The sequence below is a fragment of the Nematostella vectensis genome, chromosome 1 (assembly GCF_932526225.1).
Source record: "Nematostella vectensis chromosome 1, jaNemVect1.1, whole genome shotgun sequence".
Classification (NCBI taxonomy): Eukaryota; Metazoa; Cnidaria; class Anthozoa; order Actiniaria; family Edwardsiidae; genus Nematostella; species Nematostella vectensis.
In genome coordinates this window covers 8,599,641-8,626,511 of record NC_064034.1, presented here as the reverse complement: position 1 = coordinate 8,626,511, position 26,871 = coordinate 8,599,641, and the positions used below count along the sequence as shown (strand labels likewise).

The window sequence follows — 26,871 nt, the reverse complement described above, 5'->3', positions numbered from 1 at the left end:
TTTCAAAGGTCCTCCTAATTGTCCACGAGGTAGCTAGCGGTAAGAGCGGAAGCGCCCAGTGACAAACAAACGCTCAGTTCGTTACCGAATTGCTTCAAATCTCTCAGTGTTTGCTCGTCCTTTCTTCGGAAGAAAGTGTTTCCCGCGAGGGTGACGTGACACTTTCGAGATGTCGCACCACCCCGTAAATAAATATCATTTACCGGAACTGAGAATGTTTAAACTCTTTCCCAAATAGTTCGAAATTGTGCTTAAGAATTTCTTTGATCGTTCCGCAGTTGTGACAACTTGTGAATTCTCCTTGGTATTCATTCTGATGGGGTTCCTCGTTTACATAAACCGCTATTTGAATTCTATCAAAACATTTTACCGCTAGAATTGATAAATATTTAAATGTTTTTCTTTCCCAAAATAGCACTTTTGGTGAATATGTATTGCGATTCGCCTCTTTTGAATATTGGTGTAGAGTTTTTTCGTTTTGATTTTCGATAACAACCCCGGGATGTCTGCTTCAAAGAGTGTATGTTGTGGATCATGCATACGCGAAGGCGAGGATACAGCACTTGCAATATCGACAAGAAAGATATATATTCAAAGTTTGCACTACAATAACAGGAAAACTCTAAAACCAACAAAGTAACATGCTCTTTTGTTTTTTTCCGCAGACATTAAAGATTCATGAGCGGCAGAGAACGCGAGTTTTACAAGTGGGCTGTCTTGCTTGTGCCTCCCATTCACTCACGCTTGTCGCGGGCTAGTTTCTAAGAGACAAATTCCTTGAAAACTCTGACAACTTAACGTTCAAGAGCCGATATCTTTTGAATCACTTTTATTACAGACACCCCACCGCAAAACAAAAAACTGCAAATTTCGGCAGCTCATAATTAAGGGCTTAAAACAGGGGGGAAGTTCTACTGTCAGATAAATATTGGATACTTTAAGTGGCGGATTTATCTGGTTTACATTATTCTGAGCATTTATTTATCAAGGAGAAATAGACTGATTTGTGTAATTGCTACGTGTTATTACCACAAGAAGCGTTTTGTGAAGAGGCCAACAGTGAAAACACAATCGAGTCGAACAAACCTCTACATCTATTGGAAACGACATTCAAGGGTGAAACGAGAACCTAGTGGCTGTATATTGGACCTCAGTGCGGTCTTCTGTAATCATGGGATTCAATTGTACTTTAATGAGAAACAGTATCTTCATTGGACAGGATGAATTCGGCGGTTTTCATGCCGCGACCGATGTCATCTTCATCGTGGCTGCTTTTTTGATCCTGGTTGTCAATGTCTTTATTGGAATACTAATCTCTACAAGACGGGACTTGCGAACGTCAAGCAACATCATTCTAGTAAGTCTAGCCATGTCCGACGGACTCACTGGTTTAGTTGCTGTGCCTCTCCTATTGACATGTTCCATAACGGGGCTAAACGAAGTCTGTATCACGAGCGCTGTATCCCTGAAGTTTGTATCCATTGTCTCGGCCCTGCACATTTTGCTGATGACTGTAGACCGTTACTTATTCATAGTCTACGCGCACAAGTACTACGAGATGGTGCGAAAAGGTCGAGTATGCTGCGTGCTGTTGTTGGTGTGGTTGATGGGTATCGGGGTGTCCTTGACGCGTCTCCAATGGGTCATCGGTATGAACGTCTGGGAGAACAAGGACGCCAACTGCGACCACCAGAAAATCCTAGAAGAAGATCGAAAAGAGAAAATATTTAACTGGTTTTGCCTGATCACGTTCTTTTTCGTGCCTCTTCTTTTCACTATCATCCTAGACGCTAAACTACTCTCGGTTCTGAGAACACAAATTCGTAAAATCGTCCAGGACAATTTACTCCACATACGCAAAAAGCAAATCATTCGGACGAAGAATCGTGAACGTCGTGCTGTGTGCGTGTACTTGGTCGTTGTGACTACGTTCATTCTCTGCTGGCTGCCTTATTTCTTATACGACTTATGGCAACAATGGATTGTTCTTCCTGTGGTCCTAGAGTACCTGATTATTAACATAAGGTTCCTGACGTCTCTGAGTAACCCAGTGATGTACATCATGAGCCAGAGAAGCCTCAGACGAGCGGTAGTAACGACTATATACAAACTATTGCGTGCTAAGAACTATAAGCGAAGTCACGAAGATCAGGTTATTGGCCTCACAACTTTGATCAACAGAACAGACACAACTCAAGTGTAGCTAAGTAAGGACGAGGAGAATTGGAGACATTACGCCGAGTGTTGTTGTTTTTATCGTAGAAAGAAAGCTTATATTTTTGGTAGAGTTAAGGGCATTGTGGCAAAATTTGTTTCCTCTACAAAAAGAGCTAATCTTGAGAAGAGTAAAAGACCAAAGTGTTTTTCTTTATCGTGTAAAGAAAGCTTATCTTGTTTTTAGAACTGAGGACCATTGCGTTAAGAGTTGGTTAAATTAATCTTTGCGGTTTCGGGTTTGCGTTAGGCAGGTAAACTTCCGCGACATGGCGGTGTCTATAGCATTCGCCTGATAAGAGAAAAGGTAACCGACAATCACCGTAAAAATGGGGATAATCATTATGGCCCAGAAATGATGGAGCCGCACTTTTTAGGTATGGCTAAAAAAGAGGCAATCGCATCATTGAAGAAACTTGATCTTTGGAAAATTCTAAAAAATAGATGAAACGATGATGACGCAGCATAAAATGTGGTATTCTGAAAGCTTCTTTTTTCATTTGAAGCTTTCTATAAAAACAATTTCTTCAAAAGATAAGAAATCCTATTTTGTCAAATGGTTAGTGTGAGTCATTGTGATAAAGATTTAAAGAACTTCAAAATGACTTATTTATTTGAACGTAATTTAAAATGTTAGATGAATCATAATTAGGAAATCGTCGCAAGATAGTACATAGTAAAGTGGTCTAAATTGAGTATGCACAATCTAATATGAATTATTAACGCTTGAAAATGACATAATTAGGTAGGAGCAAGGAGGTCTATTGCAGGGCAATCAATCAATTATAAGATTTATTATTGTATGATAGGGGAATTATCTGTTAAGCCATGTCCAAGACAACATAATTGAAAACTGTTTTTGTGAAACAGCAAATAAGTGTCTGTTACGACTTGGTGGAATGTAGTCATAACATATTGATAAGTGTGTCGCGTATTTATGCAAAAGGCGATTAGAATTCGTCGAGATGAGAACAAAGTGGAGAAGAGAGATTTCTTTAGAAGAAGCACATGTTTTTATTGATGGTGTTTTTCTCTCTCATAAATTTTTGTTGTGTCATGTCATTTTCTTGCTTTTGCGACGTCCGAGGCCCTCATCTACCTAATGTTTCCCCAAGTAGCGATGGAGTTGCACAATTGAGAACTTGGTCGTTGCTGACTTTGATGGAGTTGAGTCCAAAGCTGTGTGTAGAACCCTCTTAGTCAGGCGCATAGACAGAATTCGTAAACGAAACATAGTCAGGCGCATAGACAGAATTCGTAAACGAAACATAGTCAGGCGCATAGACAGAATTCGTAATCGAAACATAGTCAGGCGCATAGACAGAATTCGTAAACGAAACATAGTCAGGCGCATAGACAGAATTCGCAAACGAAACATAGTCAGGCGCATAGACAGAATTCGCCCACGTAGGCGAGTGTGTAACGCGGAATGTGTAGGCCCGCCCGATCCATACGTCGCGCTCCTGCGTGCCATACTAATGTTCTATTTGTATCGAAACAAATACATTGTGTTCAATGTTGATTCAGAAGTCACACTAAAAAGTCGCGCTCAATAGCTTGCGAGAAATATAAGTTGAATTACTTGAATGTGGAGTTTCTGTTGTAAATATAACAAACATATGGTATGTTGTTAAGGCAAATCAAAAGCTCGACGTTTGAATCGCTGTCCGTGCTTTAGCCGTGCAGAACGACAGGTACAGCCATGTTTAGTGTGGTGCCGAATTTAAGAATGAGATTCGACACGGCAGGAGTGCGACATATAAATCAGGCCTAGGACTTGGTCATTCTTCAATAGGCAGTCGAGGGAGGGGATGTGTGAACGACCCCTAAGCGCCGTACGTAACTCGGTGTGCGCCACTCGTTAAAGTTAACCTTATACTGGCCATCCTGTCGTTCAGTTTTTAAATGTTTTTAAACACCCAAAGCAGAAACAAACTACCTTTCTACGCTTTTTTTCATTTGTAAGTAAACCTCAATTGTATTGTACATGACTATTAGTAATAAGGAACTATCGAACTTTATGTCAACCTAAAAGCAGAGAAGCTGACGGAAACTTTGAGAAACAAAAAAATCTTTTGGAATGGAAATGTCCCAACTCCCCTTTTTCCAATAACATTACCGGCGCATTAGGCGAACTGTGACTTCCATCCAGGGTAGAGCTGTAACAGTCATTTGATAGCATTCTTGCCTCCAGAATCAACCTAGGACGTAAAAGTGATACAGAGGTTTGAATTTCTTATTTTGCCTTTAGGGCCGTCTTTATGTGATCACCCATGACCCTATTCAAAACAAGAAAAACAGGCAATCCATAGCCACCCGTAAAACTAGAATACGGTGATACTATGATGAACAGCAACACATCTATTATTATTCGATAAGGTAACCTACTGTTACGTGCTCTGGATAAACTCCGTCAGAATGTTTTCCTTTTTTCAATCTAAATACACATATACTGTGTGGACACTTTATTGTACTCGTATTGTGTCATCGCAAATGTTGCCATTTTTTAAAGAATTTATGCACCTTTCGCATTTACAATAAAAGCATTAGGATTGCATTAAGCATATAAAAGCTTCAATGGCGCTTATCGAGAATTTAGCTTCTTATTTTGTAAATAAACAGTGACGACTACTTCAGGATAAAAAATGCATTTGTTGTTTTTGATCTGTATTTTTTATTTTAAAAAAATAACAAAAAAATACGTGATTTTGTTAGCCCTTATTTTGGGTTATTGTGCTTAAATGGAAAACACACAAGTTTTACCTGTGTTACCTGACCCTTTACTGATTATACTTACCGACATAATGCCCAGGTAATTACGTACCGACCGAAGTCTCTGTTCAGCATCTTCAGAATTACCTGGAGTGCCAGAGGCTTAAGCCTCACTCGTTTTCTTTAATTTAAACCAAAGCAACAACGAATGATCGACAACGATTGAGCGAAAGCAACTGAGTTGATTAGTTTCGCTTATATTCGTTGTCGCTGTTTCGCTGCTGTTTGACTTATAGTGGTAGAGTGAGGCTTTGAGCCTCTGGTACCCAGGATATAAGAACATAAAAGCATACAAATGAGGGTAACACCTCCACTAATAATGAAGGTGCCGTCGAGACATTTACTCTTTCTATAATGGAACCCTTAATCCAGATGAGTAAGGTTAAGGTTGTAATCTGTTCAGCCGATTCCTAATGAAAATAGCATAAAGAAGCTAGTTTTTTTTTTAACTTAAAGTTATGCATAGAAAAAAAAACACAGCTTCTTAGACAAGCCAAAAGGCTACTTCGCAGAATTTCTAGTTCGCGAACTAGAAGTTCTTGACTCCTTGAGAGGCAAGGGGTTGATAGACAAAATTTTATTAACCCACTAACCATTAGTCAATGTTTTTTTACTCGTGAATGCTTGCAAAGCATTTACGAGTTATGGAAGGGACTTCTATGTCACTCGATCGTCGGATGTTCGGATACTCGGATGAATCATCCGTAAATTTTTTGTGTTTTTTCTGTGCTTTAGCAACACAGCAATCCTTAAATCATATATATACTTCCGGTTTAAAGCCTAGTCCTTTAATACGGCTATATCATCGACCTGTGACCGCTAAACTCTATATAAGCTATTTTCTTCATGTGCGCATGCGCCTTCGACACTGATGTCAATCGGTCTTAAAAAAAAGCCTCTGTTAGAAGGACAAAATAGAAGAGGATAGATTTCTACAAATTAATTTTTCACAATTCTTTCCCAATCAGCTAAAAAAAATTCGTACAAACACATAGCCCTCGCTTATTCATCGAATAACGATTTTGCGCCTTTCTAGAATGTTAACATGAATAAAGCACTTTATATGACAGTAACGCGATCAATTATTGCGGGTATTTTATTTTGTTTCCGGAAAGAATATGTTAAAATTTGACATGCTAGCAAAAACTTTTCGAACGGTACGATACCAATAGTATTGAAAGTAATTTTAGTTACAAGTCGACTTAGCAATTGCACGTTAGCCGTGCAGACACTTTGCTCCGACCGCAGCGACACGGGTTCGATTCCCACTGATAGCGCTATTTTTTATTTTTTTTTACTTTTTATAATAATTATAATAATAATTAATTATACTGTTCTTGGTGTGTCATGACATCGAAAGAAGAAAAGGAATAAGGACATTTTTATGTACTCTCAGCATCTTGGATGTGTTCATAATGTGTTCTATATCCTGTATATCTTTTATGCACACAAGAAAATAACCAGAAAAATACATTTGCATTCACGAGTTGGCTCACAGAGCCTTTGATTTGTATTCCGTTCGTGTTTCGCTTGGTGATTTCTTTTACCATTCGGCTGCAACATTAGAACGCATTGTACACTCGCTTCTCGCAAAAGGTAATTATATTATCTTCTTCTCAAATGCCCAGTTTTCTCCATATAAAAACGTCCTTTTTACGTACCAGATTTATCAAAAGAATTGAAAGAGCTAATCAATCTTTGCACCGACGAACTCTCTTTTGTTTTGTAATTGTTTTTTTTTTCTCAAAATACGTTTCCAAATATTGTAATTTTGCTCCTTTTCTTTGCGCTCTTAAGACCTTTTTGGTAGTGCTTTCTCTAAATCAAACAGAAGAGTTAAGCAATGTTGGCCAAAACAAAGGTTAAAAATAGTGTGCGAATAAAAAAATAATGATCAACATTGGGTATAAGTTTTATGTCGTCTATTATCTTTGCACACCTTTGGAGCGTAGCGCACGGCTGTCGATCTGTTATAACGATATTTTCAAAGTCAAAAGAATTTATAAGAAGACTAAAGGAACGCTGTTTTAAATTAGAAATATGATAAAGTCTTAGATGGATGGCTTTTGTCGTCTAAATTTCTCGTTAAGACGTTCAAAACACGAAATTATTTCTTATAATCTATCTCTATACAAGAAAGGCTTAGCTTTAATTCTATTTCGATCTCGAATTCCCTATTTTGATGTTTCGATGAAAGATTTCTCTTACTCAAGAAGTAAAGGCTGTGTTTCAGGTATACCGCAACGATTTCGATTTTAATGTCGCCGTGCAAACAAAAAGACCTAGCGATCTAGTCCATGTTTCCATGGCAACACGTTTCATTCGATCAATAACATGAGACACAAAATAAGTTCTTTTGTAAACAAATCTTTTGGCGCACAACCCAAATCAATATACACCTATTTCAAATAAGGTTGCAATCGGAGAATCTGTGTATCGTAACCCGCAGTGCTTCATGGGTATCAAGTAAATAAGCAAATAAGCGTAAATAAATACAATATGCGGCGAAAAATTCACTTTAATCCGAAGCTACACTTAACCAAAAGTCAATTCATGTCAAAACTCAAGCTATCTTCTACTCTAGCCATCTGAAGGGCCTTCGATCGATTCAACTAAAGCCTGCTATTAACAAATCTGTAATATGCATAATCATAGTCGATAACAATACTTCCGACTTTCAGGCTCTCGATTTACGATTCTTGAAGGGAAAGGGCACACCTTTTAAACCTTTTTTTGTCGTGCTTACGGAATTTCTTTCTGTGCTCACGAAATTTCTTTCTGGAATTTCTTGGAATTTCTTTCCATGCCAACGGAATTTCTTTCTGTGCTCATGGAATTTCTTTCGGCGTGCGCACGAAATCTTAAAACCATAGTGTACGGTCACGGCACAAAGAGTTATAAAGAAATACGGATCGTACTCGATATTTACCATTTTGCTTTTCTCACCTTTCCTGTTCTCACAGTACGTCCCGTAGTAACTTGATGGGCACATGCAGCCAGACTCGGTGCACACACCGCCATGTTGACAAGGGTTCGGTTCACAGAGATCTCAAAATAAAAGTTTATATCCATAAAAAATAGCCAAGCAAGGGTTTGGATGTGAAGGAGCTGATGGTACCTGACAGAAATGTATCCAAACCAGCCACTCTAACTCATACAAATAGATCATGATTGAATTATTATATTTTTTTAACTAGTTTCCTACTTTACTTGCAGTAGAACCGAAAGATTCGACCATTCTTACAAAGAGTCAAATGTGCACTATGTAAAATTCAATTCTAATTTTGTAACCCTACAGTCAGTCAAGGGGTCAGGCTCACCAACTGTGCAATTCTTTCCAGTATATCCGACAGGGCAAGTGCAAGTGAAGTTGGAACCAAAAGAGATTCGGCTGCACGTTCCACCGTTTGCACACGGGTTGGGTTCGCATCCATCAGACACTGTAATACAAAACGAATCTATCTGATTAGGAACATTAAAAAAACATTTTATTCGACGCAAAACTCATATTTTTATTTAAAAAAATCGGTATTTAGAATAAAATAATGCATGATGCAGGTCAAAATTAACTTTGACCGGAAACTAATGTTTACTTACATGATATATACTACTACACATGCAACCAGTGAACACACCGCCATGTGAACAAGGATTCGAATCACGAGGATTTGGAATGAGAAATGTCACGATAAAAGTAATAACTTAAGTATTTACCAGCCCTAGCACTATCAGCACGAATCGAGTTGCTCAATTTACGCAACTATTATTTAAATTGTACGAGTTTAAAAAAAATACCACAAAATTTTATTATACTATTCTTTTAATCATTTCACCCCTTAAATTAGTTATCAGTTATTATATTTACCATACACTCAAGTGATGCAGTATCGTATCCTGATTGGCCTAAAAGTGAGCGTCCTGTAAAACTTATATGCTTGATTAGTGCACCTTTAACCACGCACAGGTTATGTACCTAAATTGTAATTTCGTATCGTTTATCGCATTGCTCAGGACAAAGGAGACCATGCAGGAAAGTTAGAGGTTGTCAAACATAAAAACAAGCTAAAAATACGTTTTAAGAGTGTTTACGCCATATAACAGATAAGTGAGTCTTACACCAGCTACTCCTACTCCTATTTATTTTATTAGTTATTGATCTTAAAAGTAAACACACTGGCTCACATAAACTATTAATCATCCACATTTTTTTCAACCCTTAAAACTCGTTAGACGTATAGATATCCCCCCCACTATTCAAGTAAATAAAACTTGATGAATAAATATATATTTACCTAATGACAATTTTTTTAATAAGATACTCACTAGCAAGTAATGATATTCCCCCATCATACAGAATACTTTCAACCGCCATCGGGACATCAGACGGTGGCTTGGTAAGCAACGGATCCGTTAACTTGGGAGCGTCAAGGGCCGCTTCAGGAGAGAGAGGCATAGACAGTAGTGTTATATCGTCCTTCTTAAGACCGCCTGATACAAGCATGAGGTCCGCTTCAGAATCAGACGTGGTACTGTCCCACATCAAAACACACAGCTTTTTAGCATCAGCAGGCGCACCGGATTCTTTAAATCGTTTGCGAACTTTATCGAGGGCCGATTTAATCGAGGGTTCTCCAGTTGGTAGAAGTATAGAATCTACGGCTTTCAACAGTTCTTCTTCGCTTAAGTCGGAGTCAAAGCTTATTACCTCTGAGGCTTTGTCTCCGAACACGATGACATTGATTTTCATATTGTCGGTGCCGCCGTGACGGCTAATTGTTTTCTTGATGACGTCTTTGATGAAATTCAAGGTCTTAGTGGCATTGATTCCAGCAGCAGACACAGCAAATGTCACATAGGATGGCTTGAGATCGTCTGAAAAACAGAAAAAAAATACCATCAACATATTGAAACTCTTCGATAAGAAAGACTAAAGCTTTAGCTGTATAATCCAATGCTGCTGGTGTTTAACTCGAAAGCAATAATAATCAATATAATACAATACATCTGAAACCTTATGCAATGACAAAACTCCGCAGAGTGGCATACCGTATTATCTCGAATAAGCGCTGCCCGCCACAGCGACGATTATAAATGTTATTACCAGCCTCAAACAAGCAATTCACCCATATGACAACAATTTCATACTAAATACGGCATGGAAAGAGATGCTAGTCGAATTTTCAACATTAACACATCTCACCATTTAGAATGACCTTCATGACTTCGTCCATAGTGTCCATTGGGCTGTCTGTTGCGTTTGCCTGAATAACTGCGCGCTTCGACTCGGTGTACGCTACAAGTTCCGTCTTATTTGCTTTTTGAATGCCAACAGCAATTGTTATGATATTCTTTTCATCAAAAGGCTTCAGCGCAATCCGTATATCAGGTTCGGCGACATTCAATGGGCGATCTACAATAATGACATTGCACTTCTTTGCTGTTGGTCTTGAAGAAGACTCGTTGAAAACTTTGTAAACTTCTTCTAATGCTTTTGGAATGTCTGGAGAACCTGAAATCCTGGAAATCTTTTCGATTTCATTTTTAAAGGATTCCTTGTCAGGGAGTGAGTCTGAAAAGTCAAATACCCTGGTCGGAGATGATCCGGCGTTGACGACACCAACTCGAAATTTAGATGTTCCAAATTTAGTAGTAAACGATTTTATGATTTCCTTCATAAGAACATAGATCTGTTCCGGAGTCGCGCTGTCTGCAGAAAGGGTGAACGTCAAATCAAGCTCAGGAACTGGAATAAAATGGTAACAAAATCAAATTTTGGATAATATTTTTTTTTAATTCTAAGCAATACCATTGGAATTCATAAAATGCCATCAAGGGAAAGAAAATAGAAAACACAACGCAATTGAGGACAACATAGATTGCAGTCACAAAATGACTTACTTCTTGTGATCTTTTCAATGATCTTCTCGGCCAAGTCCCATGAAATACCACCATCTTTAGAGTAGATAGTATTTCCTCTGTACGGACAATAGTCATATATCTTGCTGGAGTCAACCGTGCTTCCCAGCGCAACAGTAATGATAGTGACACCCAAATCTCCGAGACGCTTCCTGGCTAATTTTAGTTTTTCCTGGTCATCCACGGTCAACCTGTCAATCATTATCACCAGGACTTTTCTAGAGTTCTTTCGGGTAGTCGAGGTTGTGAAAATCTTATATGCTTCTTCAATGGCTAGTGTGACGTTTGCTGCGCTGTCATCGACTTTAGCGAGACCATTCACAGCGTCAAGGAATGACTTGTCATCCGAGTAAGCACTGTCGAAGTCGAATGCGGTCGAAGCTGTTTGACCAAACACGATGGAACCATAGTGGATTCTGTAAATTCCGTACCGCCGTATTAGCATCTGTATGATGGTCTTCATGAGCATAGTGTGAGGACTTGTTGATGAGAGTGTCATAGCAAACACTATGTCCATTTCTTCGGTGCCATCTGATAAGAAAAAACAAAACATATATAGGTATGTATGACTTATTATAATGATCCAAACGATCAAACTATTACGTTTTTATTTTTTTTATTACAGCGGGGCGCCGCCTAACCATTGCAACATAGGCATTAAAAATGCAATAAAAATGCAATAAATATAAAGTCATCACATTGTAAAACGTCAAACTACTCTCGTGTTTTATTGTATGTAGCCAAGGTATATAGCATATAACGTAATGTTTTATAACCTTACAGAATGTCGATCAACTTTTGTTATGGGTATGCCATTGAAAATAGCAAAACGATATTTTATTTCAAGTATTTCAGGCACTTGCTTATATTCCAAACGGACCATTAGAAAAGTGGGAAGGGTGGGTAAGGAACAAAATAAAATTGATACACGATGAAAAGCCTGGAAAAAATGCATGCAGCCCAAACCAGACAGACCAAAACAAAAATAAATACAGCGATTAAAAAAATCGTACATGAGACAAGAAAAAAAAAAACATGCACGACTGAAACCTCCCTTCTTTTTTTTTCTAATGGTCCGCCTCTCAAAAGATTGAAATGGATCCTGAGTGAGTCGGTATTGTGCGTGAGCGTAAGATGGTGGTGTAAGTGAGTGAGTAAGCGGAAATCACACCTGTCGATTACGTAACAATATCTGAACACCTGGGCTCCTTGAAATCAAAACTTTTAAAAAAGAGTATTTCAAACTTGTGAAAGCAGTGTGTCAATTGTAAGTTTCTTCGGCCTGTTAAACAGCACGAATTCCAATAGATCCCCTTTTCGGTTAAAGTTACCGTCGGTCAAAAATTGTTACGCAATCAACCGGAAGAAAACTGGTGCGATTGTCGCTTTAACTTTAAAAGTGATTAGAGTGATAAGACGCCTCATATACTAGCTGATAAATACTCCTTTCACCGACAAGTACCTTTTAATATACGTCGTACAATGTGATCCCCAAGAGGTCCAGGCTGATAAGTGTCGTTCACATGAGTCGCGTCGTTTCTTCTCGATGTCATCGCACGAGCCTCTTCTTTAGTGACTTCGGGGCCCACGCCGGACGCGACCACTATGATACCCTCATCGTGCAAGGGTCTTGACGCCGACTGGAGCTGCTGAACCGTCTTACCCGTGGCTTTGTCGAAAATCACGGCGACTCCCCGTCCGACGTTCGACCGAGCACTTGCATCGTTCAAAACTGTTCTGGCAAGGGAGAGAGCCTCCGTGATGGCCGATGAACCATTCTCTTTAACAAGGTTATTGGATTCTTCGATAAGCGCTTCGCGATAAGGGAAAGCGGTATTGAAGTCAAATGTCTTGACACTACTAGAGCCATAGAGAATGACTGAATAATGGAAGGTGTAGACACCAAATTTGCTTCCGATCTTCAGGATGCAGTTCTGCATGAGGGAAAAGGTTGTTGAGGATTTCATGGAGCTTGCACTGAGAACGAAAACGATGTCAATCTGTGGAACTGATAAAAACAACCCAACGCAATTTAGACTCGCATTATTGAACATGTAGTTTATTTTTAACTTACTTTAACCAGATGTAAAAACCAGTTAATGTGATGTGAAAGAATACTCTTGTAATGTCAATACTGAAACAAATTCACAACCCTTTCACGGGGAGGGGGGGAGCTTCCTAGCTATATTACCTCATTTGTTCCATAAAACCCCGTATTTTAAAATCTTCCGAGAGCCAAAATGTTCTCTGGGCTTGAGGACCACTATGGGTATGATAAAGAACTGCACAATACTCACAGTGCACCACACGATTCATAATCATCTCTCCAGTGGCTACGAAGCTCTGATTAATCGCTGGCAGCATGACGTTGTCTCTAAAAGCGGAGATATAATAACACTCCAATGCGTCGATATACCTCCCGAGAGCAACAGGAATAATTAGCACTCCCAGATTCTGTAGAGGGGCCGATAAGCTCTTCAGCTTAGCCTCACTCAACCCTGATCTCTTGTCCATCATTGTCACCAAGATCTTCCACGACTCTAAGCGAGCCAGGCTTGCATTGGCGTAGATCGCCCGCGCTTGCTCAAATGCTTGGTCCATGCCTGACCCACCAGTGGCCTTTTTTATCCTCGAGACTGCCCGAAGGAGTATCTCTTTGTTGGGAAAAATTGTGTCAAAGCTGTAGTAAGTAGCAGGAACGTCCCCGTAGAGGATGAAGGTGTAGCGAAGACTTCCGAAGGAATACTGGTGGATGATGGAGCGCATCGTGTTGTACATGTACTTATAGAGCGTATCCGCCTGAATTGATGCGGCGTTGAGCATAAAGCAAAGGTCGATTTCTTGTACGTACACTAGAAAATAAGCAAAGCTCAAGCATAAATTTCATATTATTAAATGATGTTCAATGTTTCAACTTTACGATGTTACAAAATTATTCTCACTGGCTAGAGATAAAACCTGGCTCATACCTTGGTCGGCTCATCATATATTAGGCTAATTGTGCGTGGGCCTTATTTCTGAGTTTTTGAGGAGACACGTACTGTTTATAGTAAAAAAAGATGTAGGTTCTGCTTTTCTCGTTACTTACATCGATACACTTTGTCCATAGTTCTTTCATGGAGTTTTTCTGGGGTGGCGTTTCTCGGAACAGCCTCATAGATGACGTCATACCAGTTGGTAGCGATCGTCAGTAGTTGTCTCCTCGTCACTCCTGGGCCAATTCCAACCGGAATTATACGCAGTCCTGATGTCTCCATCGGATCAGCAATGTTTCGACTAGTCATGTCATCGATGTTAGTGTCTTTATCCATCATAATAACAACGTCCTTTTCAGCGCACGACCGAACTTTAGCGTCGTCAAAAGTTATCTTACACTTGCGCAATGCGTCGTCAACAGGCACATCGCCAGATCCGCCCAACTCGAAGGTGTTATAAACCAATGTCTTGAAGGTGGTTGCATTGTACTGTAAGAACTCGGTGTATGAATACCTAATGACTGAGTTGTTGACTCCCGGGCCATACACTACGATGCTGTAATGGACGGTATCCACTCCATATTTATCGACAATGGCTCCTATAGACATACGCATCGCCTCAAACAATTCAAACGTAGTGGCTCCGATAGCAAAAGTCACGTCGAATTCTAAAGAAAAATAGAATCATTATTTTTTATTAGCAGTATTTTTCCATCGGTATCATAAATTGGGCTAAGCAAAAAAGGATATATATGAGAGTAAAGATTACGGAAAGTCTTTCGTTTCTGCGCTTCCAGCACGTATTAAAGATGAATTAAAGGATTATAAATATTTTTTTCCCTATCAGCTTCTTGATAATATACAACAATTAAACCCTGGAAATAGCTTGATGTAATTGCTAGCTAGATAATATCAAACAGTAACACTTACCTTTTAGAGCTCTTGTCATGATTCCAATACACATGTGCTTAGCGTTAGCAGTAGGCGGCCTTAACATTACGTAATAGCTGTTAAGGGTGATCCAGCCCAAGTCTGGAACAGGCATCATTAGTCCGACTATGATACCCTCATCGTGCAAGGGTCTTGACGCCGACTGGAGCTGCTGAACCGTCTTACCCGTGGCTTTGTCGAAAATCACGGCGACTCCCCGTCCGACGTTCGACCGAGCACTTGCATCGTTCAAAACTGTTCTGGCAAGGGAGAGAGCCTCCGTGATGGCCGATGAACCATTCTCTTTAACAAGGTTATTGGATTCTTCGATAAGCGCTTCGCGATAAGGGAAAGCGGTATTGAAGTCAAATGTCTTGACACTACTAGAGCCATAGAGAATGACTGAATAATGGAAGGTGTAGACACCAAATTTGCTTCCGATCTTCAGGATGCAGTTCTGCATGAGGGAAAAGGTTGTTGAGGATTTCATGGAGCTTGCACTGAGAACGAAAACGATGTCAATCTGTGGAACTGATAAAAACAACCCAACGCAATTTAGACTCGCATTATTGAACATGTAGTTTATTTTTAACTTACTTTAACCAGATGTAAAAACCAGTTAATGTGATGTGAAAGAATACTCTTGTAATGTCAATACTGAAACAAATTCACAACCCTTTCACGGGGAGGGGGGGAGCTTCCTAGCTATATTACCTCATTTGTTCCATAAAACCCCGTATTTTAAAATCTTCCGAGAGCCAAAATGTTCTCTGGGCTTGAGGACCACTATGGGTATGATAAAGAACTGCACAATACTCACAGTGCACCACACGATTCATAATCATCTCTCCAGTGGCTACGAAGCTCTGATTAATCGCTGGCAGCATGACGTTGTCTCTAAAAGCGGAGATATAATAACACTCCAATGCGTCGATATACCTCCCGAGAGCAACAGGAATAATTAGCACTCCCAGATTCTGTAGAGGGGCCGATAAGCTCTTCAGCTTAGCCTCACTCAACCCTGATCTCTTGTCCATCATTGTCACCAAGATCTTCCACGACTCTAAGCGAGCCAGGCTTGCATTGGCGTAGATCGCCCGCGCTTGCTCAAATGCTTGGTCCATGCCTGACCCACCAGTGGCCTTTTTTATCCTCGAGACTGCCCGAAGGAGTATCTCTTTGTTGGGAAAAATTGTGTCAAAGCTGTAGTAAGTAGCAGGAACGTCCCCGTAGAGGATGAAGGTGTAGCGAAGACTTCCGAAGGAATACTGGTGGATGATGGAGCGCATCGTGTTGTACATGTACTTATAGAGCGTATCCGCCTGAATTGATGCGGCGTTGAGCATAAAGCAAAGGTCGATTTCTTGTACGTACACTAGAAAATAAGCAAAGCTCAAGCATAAATTTCATATTATTAAATGATGTTCAATGTTTCAACTTTACGATGTTACAAAATTATTCTCACTGGCTAGAGATAAAACCTGGCTCATACCTTGGTCGGCTCATCATATATTAGGCTAATTGTGCGTGGGCCTTATTTCTGAGTTTTTGAGGAGACACGTACTGTTTATAGTAAAAAAAGATGTAGGTTCTGCTTTTCTCGTTACTTACATCGATACACTTTGTCCATAGTTCTTTCATGGAGTTTTTCTGGGGTGGCGTTTCTCGGAACAGCCTCATAGATGACGTCATACCAGTTGGTAGCGATCGTCAGTAGTTGTCTCCTCGTCACTCCTGGGCCAATTCCAACCGGAATTATACGCAGTCCTGATGTCTCCATCGGATCAGCAATGTTTCGACTAGTCATGTCATCGATGTTAGTGTCTTTATCCATCATAATAACAACGTCCTTTTCAGCGCACGACCGAACTTTAGCGTCGTCAAAAGTTATCTTACACTTGCGCAATGCGTCGTCAACAGGCACATCGCCAGATCCGCCCAACTCGAAGGTGTTATAAACCAATGTCTTGAAGGTGGTTGCATTGTACTGTAAGAACTCGGTGTATGAATACCTAATGACTGAGTTGTTGACTCCCGGGCCATACACTACGATGCTGTAATGGACGGTATCCACTCCATATTTATCGACAATGGCTCCTATAGACATACGCATCGCCTCAAACAATTCAAACGTAGTGGCTCCGATAGCAAAAGTCACGTCGAATTCTAAAGAAAAATAGAATCATTATTTTTTATTAGCAGTATTTTTCCATCGGTATCATAAATTGGGCTAAGCAAAAAAGGATATATATGAGAGTAAAGATTACGGAAAGTCTTTCGTTTCTGCGCTTCCAGCACGTATTAAAGATGAATTAAAGGATTATAAATATTTTTTTCCCTATCAGCTTCTTGATAATATACAACAATTAAACCCTGGAAATAGCTTGATGTAATTGCTAGCTAGATAATATCAAACAGTAACACTTACCTTTTAGAGCTCTTGTCATGATTCCAATACACATGTGCTTAGCGTTAGCAGTAGGCGGCCTCAACATTACGTAATAGCTGTTAAGGGTGATCCAGCCCAAGTCTGGAACAGGCATCATTAGTCCGACTCCTACACCGACAACCATCGCCCCAGCACGTCTCAATAGCACTGCCTCGGCCTTGCATTTTATTTCGCTTGCACTAGATGACCTATCCATCATCACGATTAGGATTCGCCTCGCTCCTTCACGAGGAGAGTTCTCAAATACAGCCTTCGACTGCTGCAGGGCTTTTACTAAATCAGGAATCCCATTCTCCCTGACTGCACCATCAATAGCCGTGTGTGCATCAGCTTTTGTCGTGAAGTTCGTCAGGTTAAAGACTGTCACGACTTTGGTGCCGAACACGATGGTCGCGTGTCGTATTGTACGTATTCCATATAAGGTAACGATTTCTTTGCATGTGTTTTTCATTGTGGTGAAGATTTGATCTGCTGAGGCTGATGTCGCACTTATGGCGAATATGATATCAATGGCGGGAACAACTGTGACAGAAATTCAATTTTTGATTAAAGCTTACTTTAGCCAACATATGGGATACATTACAAAAGAATATTAATGTATTAGTATATTTTTAAATTGTCGAATATATATCTTTTAGAGTTCGCAATTATGGCAAGGATGATATGAATGGGGAAAACCGCTATTACATGAAATTGATTAGTCTGAAGCTGAGTTCACAGTTATGGTTCAGATGTATGAAATGCGGAGACTACTGTAACCTGAAGTTTTATGTGGCGGGTTTTTTTATCCATAGCACACCAAACGTCTTTAACATAGCGTTAAGCTGTCAAATATTTTTCGAAAGACGCGTTATCATAAAATCATATACAGTCAGACCTGGTGTACATCCGTAGAATTCCACTCGAAGAGCGGACTCAGAGCCGTTGTTTGCCAATGTGGGTGCAGGTTCAATAGGATCGATCTTGATATAGCGAGCACTCAGCGCCGGCACGATGTCATAGGTACTGACATGTGCACCAGATAACGAATCCGGGGGAGTAGCACTTTGCCAGTCCTGTATACATAAATGTTAGTTAAACATCGATTACGTTGGTCTTTCAAACTCAACATGCCTATGTAATGAGATGTGTTATTGAAAACAGTTTCAATTTTCTCAGACAGATTGACTCCCAAATCACTCCCATGGGACTGTAGTAGCTTGCTAGTCTTGTAGACATAGATTGTAGTTATAGGTCGCTTTAGGTACGCCTTTGAAACTATATATGGTCCACTCAATATGCTAGAATGATTATGAAAGGAAATGTGTATCGAAGACAGTTTCTATTTTCTCAGAAAGATTGACTAAGATTGGTAGTTGACCGGTAGTATTCTACGCCCTGAATATTACAATGACTTAATCGTGTTTTATACCTTACAGGACCCAAGTGGTTTCTTGAAGCATGTGAAATTCACGCCGTCGTCGCTATAGTACAGTATGATGTTGGTGGGAGCAGGTGAAGGTACAGTCTCGTATCCATCTCCACCAAATGAAAATTTCGATATTTCCATCTTTTGACCTGTTGAACCGTAAATACAAAAACATCTAACCAACTCTTAAATTCAATTGCAATTCTACAATTTCACAACCAGAGAATAGATGGCGTTAAAAATGTCGTATGCATTGTCAAATCCATTGTAGTCGTACAACCTACAACGTTAAACATACAATAGCTCACAAATAGACTTCAACTTCTAACCTTAACCTGCTCTTTCTCAATCTAAATGAGATAAGAGTTCTCAAGCGAGAAAGAGACCTAGAAAGAGTGCCCTAGGATATCATTAAGTCTATCAGGGTATAATTAATGCTGCGCTTATGTATGTAGAGGTTGATCTCGGTTTGGGTTTCACCGAGTGAGAAAATAATTTTCTAGTGAATGGCCTCATACTCTCCAAAGATGAACATTTTTGCCACCCAACCTTATTCAAAAATCTTTTTCAGGTTTATTTTGGGTTCCCTGAACCTGATAATGTTTTGTTTGGCTTTGGGCAAGCAGACTGCTATGAGAATAGGGGAGGAGTTTGCCCGCCTCTTTTTCAATGTGTTTCTCAGACTCCAATGATGCAGTGCAGCCATGTAAAGGGGCCGAAAATGGCAGTTTGCTTGAAATGGAGATGTTAGCGTTAATGATTATGGATGAAGGCTGTAAAAAAGAGCGCAATTAAGGTATCAACGTGTGACTTAATCCGCATTAGCTTGTCTTACCCGTAGTTCGGTATTTTGTGTCTTTTTTGAAATAAATGTTTGGTCAGAAACATTGGTTTGATATTTTGACAACGGGGCCAATTCTATTACTACATTGATTAGATGCACTTTTAAAGGTCGTCTTTGCCTTGGATGAATTCTTGACTATCCAGGTCTGGTGATGTTTAGTTTGCATTCCTGTCGTTCTGGAATTGGGTGTATATTTTACCGGTTTTCAACGCGCTATATGAGTGAATGTGTTAACTGGCAGCCAGTGTAGTTCCAAAGTACTCAAAACCCGAGAATACGAAGCACAAGCATGAAGGAATGTTTTTATTTTTATCCGTTGTCTTGATCAGAATATAAAGCGGCATAAAACAAGACTATTAAAATAATGCAAATGATTCTTCGCAGTGCCACTTACCAAGATCTATTGTTAGCGATTGATCGACGCTCATAACCGTCGGTTTCCATGCGATACCTTTCAGTGAAGGTATCCCAGTGTGCCCCGAGGTCGCAGTAAAGGACTTCTCGGTAATACCTAGAAGGTAGTTGTCGACAAAAGGACCACATCCAACTACGAAAACAGAAACAATAGATTTTTCTATTACTTTTGATCCTATTTTTAATTTAGTTTTTGTAGAAAGAATTAGTGAATAGAGGTTCAATTAGAATCCAGTATGGGTATCATGTCTTATTAAGCAATCATGCTTAGATTATTTTGTGATTCTTTTTCTCCAAGACGCCTTGAGACCGAAAGAGAATACAGTGGATCCTTGTTACAACGTGGCATGAATATGAGGCGTTGCCAAAAACTCGATTTGAGGTGGAATATTTTTTATGTGTGATCTAATTATAGAGGTTGGTTTAAAGAAGGAAGCAAGCCATATTCGTGCTAATGTTAAGAAATTATTTTCATAACTTTTTAAGAGCTTGTAGAAACACTCTCTGGTACATCCGCCATGTTGTTTTATGTCCGAAGAGTAAAAAAAAACTTGCTGATCTTCATGAATATTTTTACTTTATACATTGGAGTTATACCCTGTAGTAAATTAATTGAGAACTGAAAATGCATCCTGGGGGAGTTGTGGCTGTTTTTGGAAAATGTCGCGATATAAGTAGTCGTTTGATGTAAGTAGGTATTGTTACTCGGTCAATTGCGATACTTGATGTGTAAAGTGAAACCATCCAGTTGAAAGATTTAAGACAAAGAAACCCTTCAACGCGTTGTTATTGATTTCTGTTAAATACTAGTAAATTCCATCGAACTCATCATCTGAAGGTTTTCGCACTACGAATAATGTACATAACATTTGTATGTATATGATAAATGTTGTTTTAATGAAAAATTACAAAAGTGAAAAGTTACGATTTTAGTTGATAATTTCAGGTATTTAAAATATTTGGTTATTAATGTTCCTATTTGCTTGCAACATACTATTTATAAAAAAAAAGATAAGACAGATCCACAGATAGATATAGAGAAAGTTCTTCTGCAATGAAAATACTCGAGAGATTAGATGTACACTCACCATCTCCAAGATCTACGTGTCCATTGCACAGCCAGATACACACCACGAGAAATAGGAAAACAATGGTATTTTTACTGAACGTCATCGTCTGCTTTAACATCCAAACCACAGAAATCTTTCTTCGAGTTACAGACCGTTGGGTGTACACAAAATCCAATGTTTTTATCACCCACTGTACTTTGCGGTCACTCTTGGTAAACAGAAGAGAGAAAGTTCTGGAACCTCCCGCTTAGCTGCTTATTACTGGTGTGTGTGGGGTTTTTTTGTAGAAACGCCTGGAAGATTTCTGTTATACCGAGAGCAATTTCGATCATAAAAAGGCGTTTAGCGCCGTTACAGCTAAATTCGTTGTTGCGCTACCTCGGCGGATCCAAAATCCTTGTCTCGTTTGGGAATGGCGCGTAGTTCGTCGAGTCGAACATTTTAGGTTAGAACAGGATAAAAATTTCCGAGCAAGACATTTTTAATGTCTTGGAATGGTCAAAATAAAGACTTTATTTATTTATGAGCTCATGTAATTATGTAGCGCCAGTGGAAGAGGAAGCAAGAGCCCAACGCCAGATAGGTAAAAGTGGGTGATTTTAATCGGGTACATTAGTGTAAGGTCGTGGCTAGATGGAATCCTTCAGACGTAGGAGACCGAGAGGGACTGAGACTGCATCGAACTCGGACTCGTATAGCGGAGATTCTGTTTATCAAATCTCCACACAAAAGCTGTTGCAATGAGGACTTGTGACTCGTACATCAGAAAAAATTGTAACATGTGGAGTACTGGTGCTAGTGGTACTTCCTGCCCGTGGAGTACTGGTACTTGTGGCGGGAGTTGTGATACTGGTATGGGGTTGGTGGTACTGGTACTGGTGGTGATGTTACTGGTACTGGGGTCACTGTTGGTGGTAGTACTTCCTGCCCGTGGAGTACTGGTACTGGTGGTGGGAGTTGTGGTACTGGTATGGGGTTGGTGGTTCTGGTACTGGTGGTGGTGGTGGTGAAACTGGGGTTGGTGGTTCTGGTACTGGTGGTGATGTTACTGGTACTGGGGTCACTGTTGGTGGTAGTACTTCCTGCCCGTGGAGTACTGGTAGTAATGGGTGTGGTTGTCATGGCACTGGTGGTACTGGTCCTGAGGCTGATGGTACTTCCTGTCCGTGGAGTACTGGTACTGGGGGCTCTGGTGGTGGAATTACTGGTGGTACTGGTACTGATGGTAATGGAGGTAGGGGTACTTCCTGCCCGTAGGTTCAACTATTCTGTTTGCTTTAAAAAAAACCTTTAAGAAGAACACTACGCCTGAGGGATTCCATCACAAAAACATAAGTCCAACCCTACGCCCGAGGGATTCCATCATTTCACTTTCCTACGTGTAAAGGATTCCGAGCGTATTTTTCATCGTTTTTATACGCTCGAAAATCATTGGTGAAAAATAAATGCTAAAACTATTTAGATCAGGTCTTCTATTGTTCCATGTTACATTTTTTTCTGATGTACGAGTTACAAGTCCTCATTGCAACAGCTTTCGTGTCGAGATCTGCTAAACAGAATCTCCGCCATACGAGTCCGAGTTCGATGCAGTCTCAGTCCGTCTCGGTTACCTACGTCTGAAGGATTCCATCTAGCCACGACCTTTTTGTGTAATAACAGGCTGGTAAAGGGGGTATGGATCACGTTTCACGGACCGGGCAAAATGAATTTCACGTTTCGCGGACCGAAAATGCCCTTTTAAATCACGTTTCACCGACGTCGAAATGGACGATTTCACGTAGGGTGAAAAATGGCCAAATCTCGTTTCACAAAAATACCCTTTACCACCCTGTAATAACCCAAACGGGAACAAAATGGCGGTCGCGAGACGAATGTCTGGGTTATCACACAGGGTTACCGTTTTGATCCCGGTAGTAGGACCGGATACAATAACATTGTGTAGGATGTAAATGCTTGCCAAAAGTTGTAACTTGTACAGGCAGGGATCTGCCTTCATCTGATTCTTTCACCTATTCCCTTACATATTTTTCCATTTTTCGCTGCCGATTTCCAGGAGATAAAAAAACTTTTTATACTTTTTATGCTTATCGTATGTGATGGAATTATATTATAGTAATATCAATGGCCACTTGCATTTTTAAAATATTAACATTTAGTTAAAATGATCGCCATGATCAAGTTTTGCCGTAAATTATTTTTAAATGGAGATACAAGAAAATATTTCTTTGCCCTCACTTCGCACTTCAGCCTTTGCCTACGTAGCTATCGATGCCTCACACTTTCTGGAAAAAAATCTTTCCAGGACGAAATGCGATAGAACTCATCCTGTGCGTACATGACGGGGGTCCTTCCAGGGTACTAGAACACTCGCTGACAACATCACTGCCAAATATGTGATATATCGCTGCTAAGACCGTCAATCATGGATAAGTGGCATGTGAACTTACGTTCCTGCTTTGACCCCTTTACTCATTTGTGAATCATAAACGTCCGTGTGCAGACGCTTGGCCTGCGCCCCCTAAAACATATTTAAGCGCTTTACAGAAACAAGGCCTGCTGTAAAACCAACTACAGATTGCAGTACTTTGAAGTGGAATGTTGCACGATGGCGTGCAATAAAAGGACATTTGTGTGTCTATTTCTCTTGCTTTGCATTTGGCTGCATTTTGCAGATGGGCAAGTAGATCTGGATCTCGAAGACGGTGAGTGTAATACATCCTTTTTCTTTTCATTGATACAAGAGAAGCGGGGTTTTGTTAGTGTTAGGGGGAAGATACAATTCATTTTTTTACTAATATCCTTTCCTAAATGTGAAAATTTGTTCAACTCTATGATTTTAAACCAAAATGTTTCATTACATTTTTTAAAACTTAAATAACCTCAATAAATATGTCTTTTATTTGTATTTTTATCAATCAAGTACTAAACAATAGGCGTTAGAACGGGGCATTATTTACTTAACAGGTTGAACTAGAATAAGTAGAGAAAAACTAAGATAAAACAATCGCCATAGAACTTCCTTTCTTGACATCCTTCGAGATCTTACCCTCCCAAATAACACTGATTTTTTATCAAACTAAGTTTCTACCTACTTAATATGATTCAAATAAACAATACAAATTGCAGAAGTATATTGTCAACAATAGTAGTAATTAATAATGCCATTGACAAGGGTAATTGTCAAAGCTTCTCAACTGGATCGTTGTACTTTATACCATAAGCACGTAATCGACTCGCATATTTGTCTACCTCCATCATATAATGCAACGATTTCATATAGTGCATCGTAGCTACTAATCGTATATTCATGCAATGAAATTGTTTACTAATTATATATAATAGTATAACTATGTTAATCACACCGGAAACATTGAAATTTTTTTCGGATCTTTCTCATGTTTTAAAGTGTTGAGGATAGCTATAATGTTTTTTTTTTTAATTTCTGTATATTTGTTTTTCGTTATTCCTTTTTAAAACTGTTGGTGCGGATACGCTATATCTTTAGACAATAAGATTCATGTAAAAGCTCTTAAGCCAAGTCTGACTTCTAGAGCTCAATGGATTTCATTGAACCCAGACTTGAGCTAATATCGATATGCATACCAAAACTGATGGATAGTTACTCCTATACTGAAATGCGTTTGAGCAGCAATACAAAAAACTAACTTATATCCCGTTTGTTTTCTTATTTCATTGCCTTTCTAAATGCTTTTCCCACGAGTTTGATTGGCGCGTGAAGTGAGACTAATGATTATAGACAATAGCAGAACAGAGAGCCATCCATAACTGTCAAGTGCGCTAAGTACCCTTCTAGATCATGCAATTCGTACCAGATTATTCGTGCAAAATGATTGTGTTTACAAACTCGCGTAATCGACTTAGAATAAACCAATCAGCGATCAGAAATATACAAAGACGACGTCATTCTTTCGTGGGAAAGTTGCAGCGCCGATTCACGATATGCGGTGCGTTGGGAAGTGATTACACAACAATTTTCCCAGGCTTGCATCGGGATGGGGACACGAAACAAAGTGTTGGCCTATATCTTATATTTAGTTATCTTAATCGTATTCGTAAGACAAAATGGTGCTTCAGTTGACTTAACGGACAGTAAGTATGAATACTATTTTTGCAATATTTTTGCAATTAGGCTGTCATTGCCTAAATTTCAATTGTTATAAACATTCTGAGGCTGATCCAGTGTTAGGATAGAATAGATAAACGAATTAATTTAAATTTGTCGACATTGAAATAAAATAGATAATAAAAATGATTATTGATATTGTATCATAATCCTGATTAAGTTTCCCATCCATAACCAATAAGGATGTCATTGTAGCCCGCTAACATTCTTGTGCTTGTTTTTTTCGTAGTTGGATGTGGTCCTTTTGTCGACAACTACCTCCTGGGTATCACCGAGAAGTCTTTTACTGCGACCTCGGGGCACACTGGGATACCTTCACTGAAAGGTATCGCATGGAAACCGACGGTTATGAGCGTCGATCAATCGCTAACAATAGATCTTGGTAAGTGGCACTGCGAAGAATCATTTGCATTATTTTAATAGTCTTGTTTTATGCCGCTTTATATTCTGATCAAGACAACGGATAAAAATAAAAACATTCCTTCATGCTTGTGCTTCGTATTCTCGAGTTTTGAGTACTTTGGAACTACACTGGCTGCCAGTTAACACGTTCACTCATATAGCGCCGTTGAAAACCGGTAAAATATACACCCAATTCCAGAACGTCAGAAATGCAAACTAAACAGCACCAGACCTGGATAGTCAAGAATTCATCCAAGGCAAAGACGACCTTTAAAAGCGCATCTAATCAATGTAGTAATAGAATTGACTCCGTTGTCAAAATATCAAACCAATGTTTCTGACCAAACATTTATTTCAAAAGAGACACAAAATACCGAACTACGGGTAAGACAAGCTAATGCGGATTAAGTCACACGTTGATACCTTTATTGCGCTCTTTCTTACAGCCTTCATCCATAATCATTAACGCTAACATCTCCATTTCAAGCAAACTGCCATTTTCGGCCCCTTTACATGGCTGCACTGCATCATTGGAGTCTGAGAAACACATTGAAAAAGAGGCGGGCAAACTCCTCCCCCATTCTCATAGCAGTCTGCTTGCCCAAAGCCAAACAAAACATTATCAGGTTCAGGGAACCCAAAATAAACCTGAAAAAGATTTTTGAATAAGGTTGGGCTGCCATTCACTAGAAAATTATTTTCTCACTCGGTGAAACCCAAACCGAGATCAACCTCTACATACATTAATTATACCCCGATATACTTTATGATATCCTAGGGCACTCTTTCTAGGTCTCTTTCTCGCTGGAAAACTCTTATCTCGTTTAGATCAAGGAAGAGAAGGTTAAGGTTAGAAGTTGAAGTCTATTTGTGAGCTATTGTATGTTTAAAGTCGTAGGTTGTACGACTACAATGGATTTGACAATGCATACGACATTTTTAACGCCATCTATTCTCTGGTTGTGAAATTGTAGAATTGCAATTGAATTTAAGAGTTGCTTAGATGTTTTTTTTATTTACGGTTCAACAGGTCAAAAGATGGAAATATCGAAATTTTCGTTTGGTGGAGATGGAAACGAGACTGTACCTTCACCTGCTCCCACCAACATCGTACTGCACTTTAGCGATGACGGCGTGAATTTCAAATGCCTCAAGAAACCACTTGGATCCTGTAAGGTATAAAACACGATTAAATCATTGTAATATTCAGGGCGTAGAATACTACCGATCAACTACCAATCTTAGTCAATCTTCCTGAGAAAATAGAAACTGTCTTCGATACACATTTCCTTTCATAATCATTCTAGCATATTGAGTGGACCATATATAGTTT

General features: G+C 39.5%; 3 protein-coding genes across 7 annotated transcripts in view; 2 read left to right on the top strand and 1 right to left on the bottom strand.

Moving 5' to 3' along the window:
• LOC116603714 (histamine H2 receptor) overlaps positions 1-3,271 on the top strand; it is a 28,933-nt gene extending 25,662 nt beyond the window's left edge. For all 5 annotated transcript variants that reach the window (XM_032365333.2, XM_032365334.2, XM_048724236.1 and 2 more), the window contains one exon: positions 666-3,271. In XM_032365333.2, the coding sequence (XP_032221224.1) occupies positions 1,172-2,203 (1,032 nt within the window). In that variant the 5' untranslated portion in view covers positions 666-1,171 and the 3' untranslated portion in view covers positions 2,204-3,271. The remainder of the gene's footprint in view (positions 1-665) is intronic.
• Positions 1,618-21,095, bottom strand: LOC125572190. Its single transcript, XM_048732317.1, has 17 exons — positions 21,011-21,095; positions 19,903-20,055; positions 18,668-18,813; positions 18,134-18,311; positions 17,236-17,778; positions 16,419-16,973; positions 15,628-16,182; positions 14,808-15,338; positions 13,991-14,545; positions 13,200-13,754; positions 12,365-12,910; positions 10,885-11,433; positions 10,187-10,729; positions 9,310-9,858; positions 7,933-8,034; positions 4,334-4,415; positions 1,618-1,699 (listed from the first exon to the last, which is right to left on the bottom strand). The coding sequence occupies exons 1-16, from the start codon at positions 21,093-21,095 to the stop codon at positions 4,411-4,413; spliced, it is 6,150 nt and encodes a 2,049-aa protein (XP_048588274.1). The 3' UTR covers positions 1,618-1,699; positions 4,334-4,410.
• Positions 21,096-24,889: 3,794 nt separating this feature from the next.
• Positions 24,890-26,735, top strand: LOC125561072. Its single transcript, XM_048724199.1, has 3 exons — positions 24,890-25,102; positions 25,366-25,518; positions 26,569-26,735. The coding sequence occupies exons 1-3, from the start codon at positions 25,006-25,008 to the stop codon at positions 26,718-26,720; spliced, it is 402 nt and encodes a 133-aa protein (XP_048580156.1). The 5' UTR covers positions 24,890-25,005; the 3' UTR covers positions 26,721-26,735.
• The last annotated feature ends 136 nt before the right edge of the window (positions 26,736-26,871 follow it).

Bases quoted from the DNA above. Each gene is read 5' to 3' on its own strand.
- LOC125561072 (XM_048724199.1), top strand. From the start codon at position 25,006: ATGGGGACACGAAACAAAGTGTTGGCCTATATCTTATATTTAGTTATC. The intron at 25,103-25,365 runs GTAAGTATGAAT...TTTTTTTCGTAG, and splicing joins TTCAGTTGACTTAACGGACA to TTGGATGTGGTCCTTTTGTC. The intron at 25,519-26,568 runs GTAAGTGGCACT...ACGGTTCAACAG, and splicing joins ATCGCTAACAATAGATCTTG to GTCAAAAGATGGAAATATCG.
- LOC125572190 (XM_048732317.1), bottom strand. From the start codon at position 21,095: ATGACGTTCAGTAAAAATACCATTGTTTTCCTATTTCTCGTGGTGTGT. The intron at 17,779-18,133 runs GTCTGACTGTAT...TTTCTGTCACAG, and splicing joins ATTCTACGGATGTACACCAG to TTGTTCCCGCCATTGATATC. The intron at 16,183-16,418 runs GTAAGTAACGAG...CTTATTTTCTAG, and splicing joins TATGGACAAAGTGTATCGAT to TGTACGTACAAGAAATCGAC.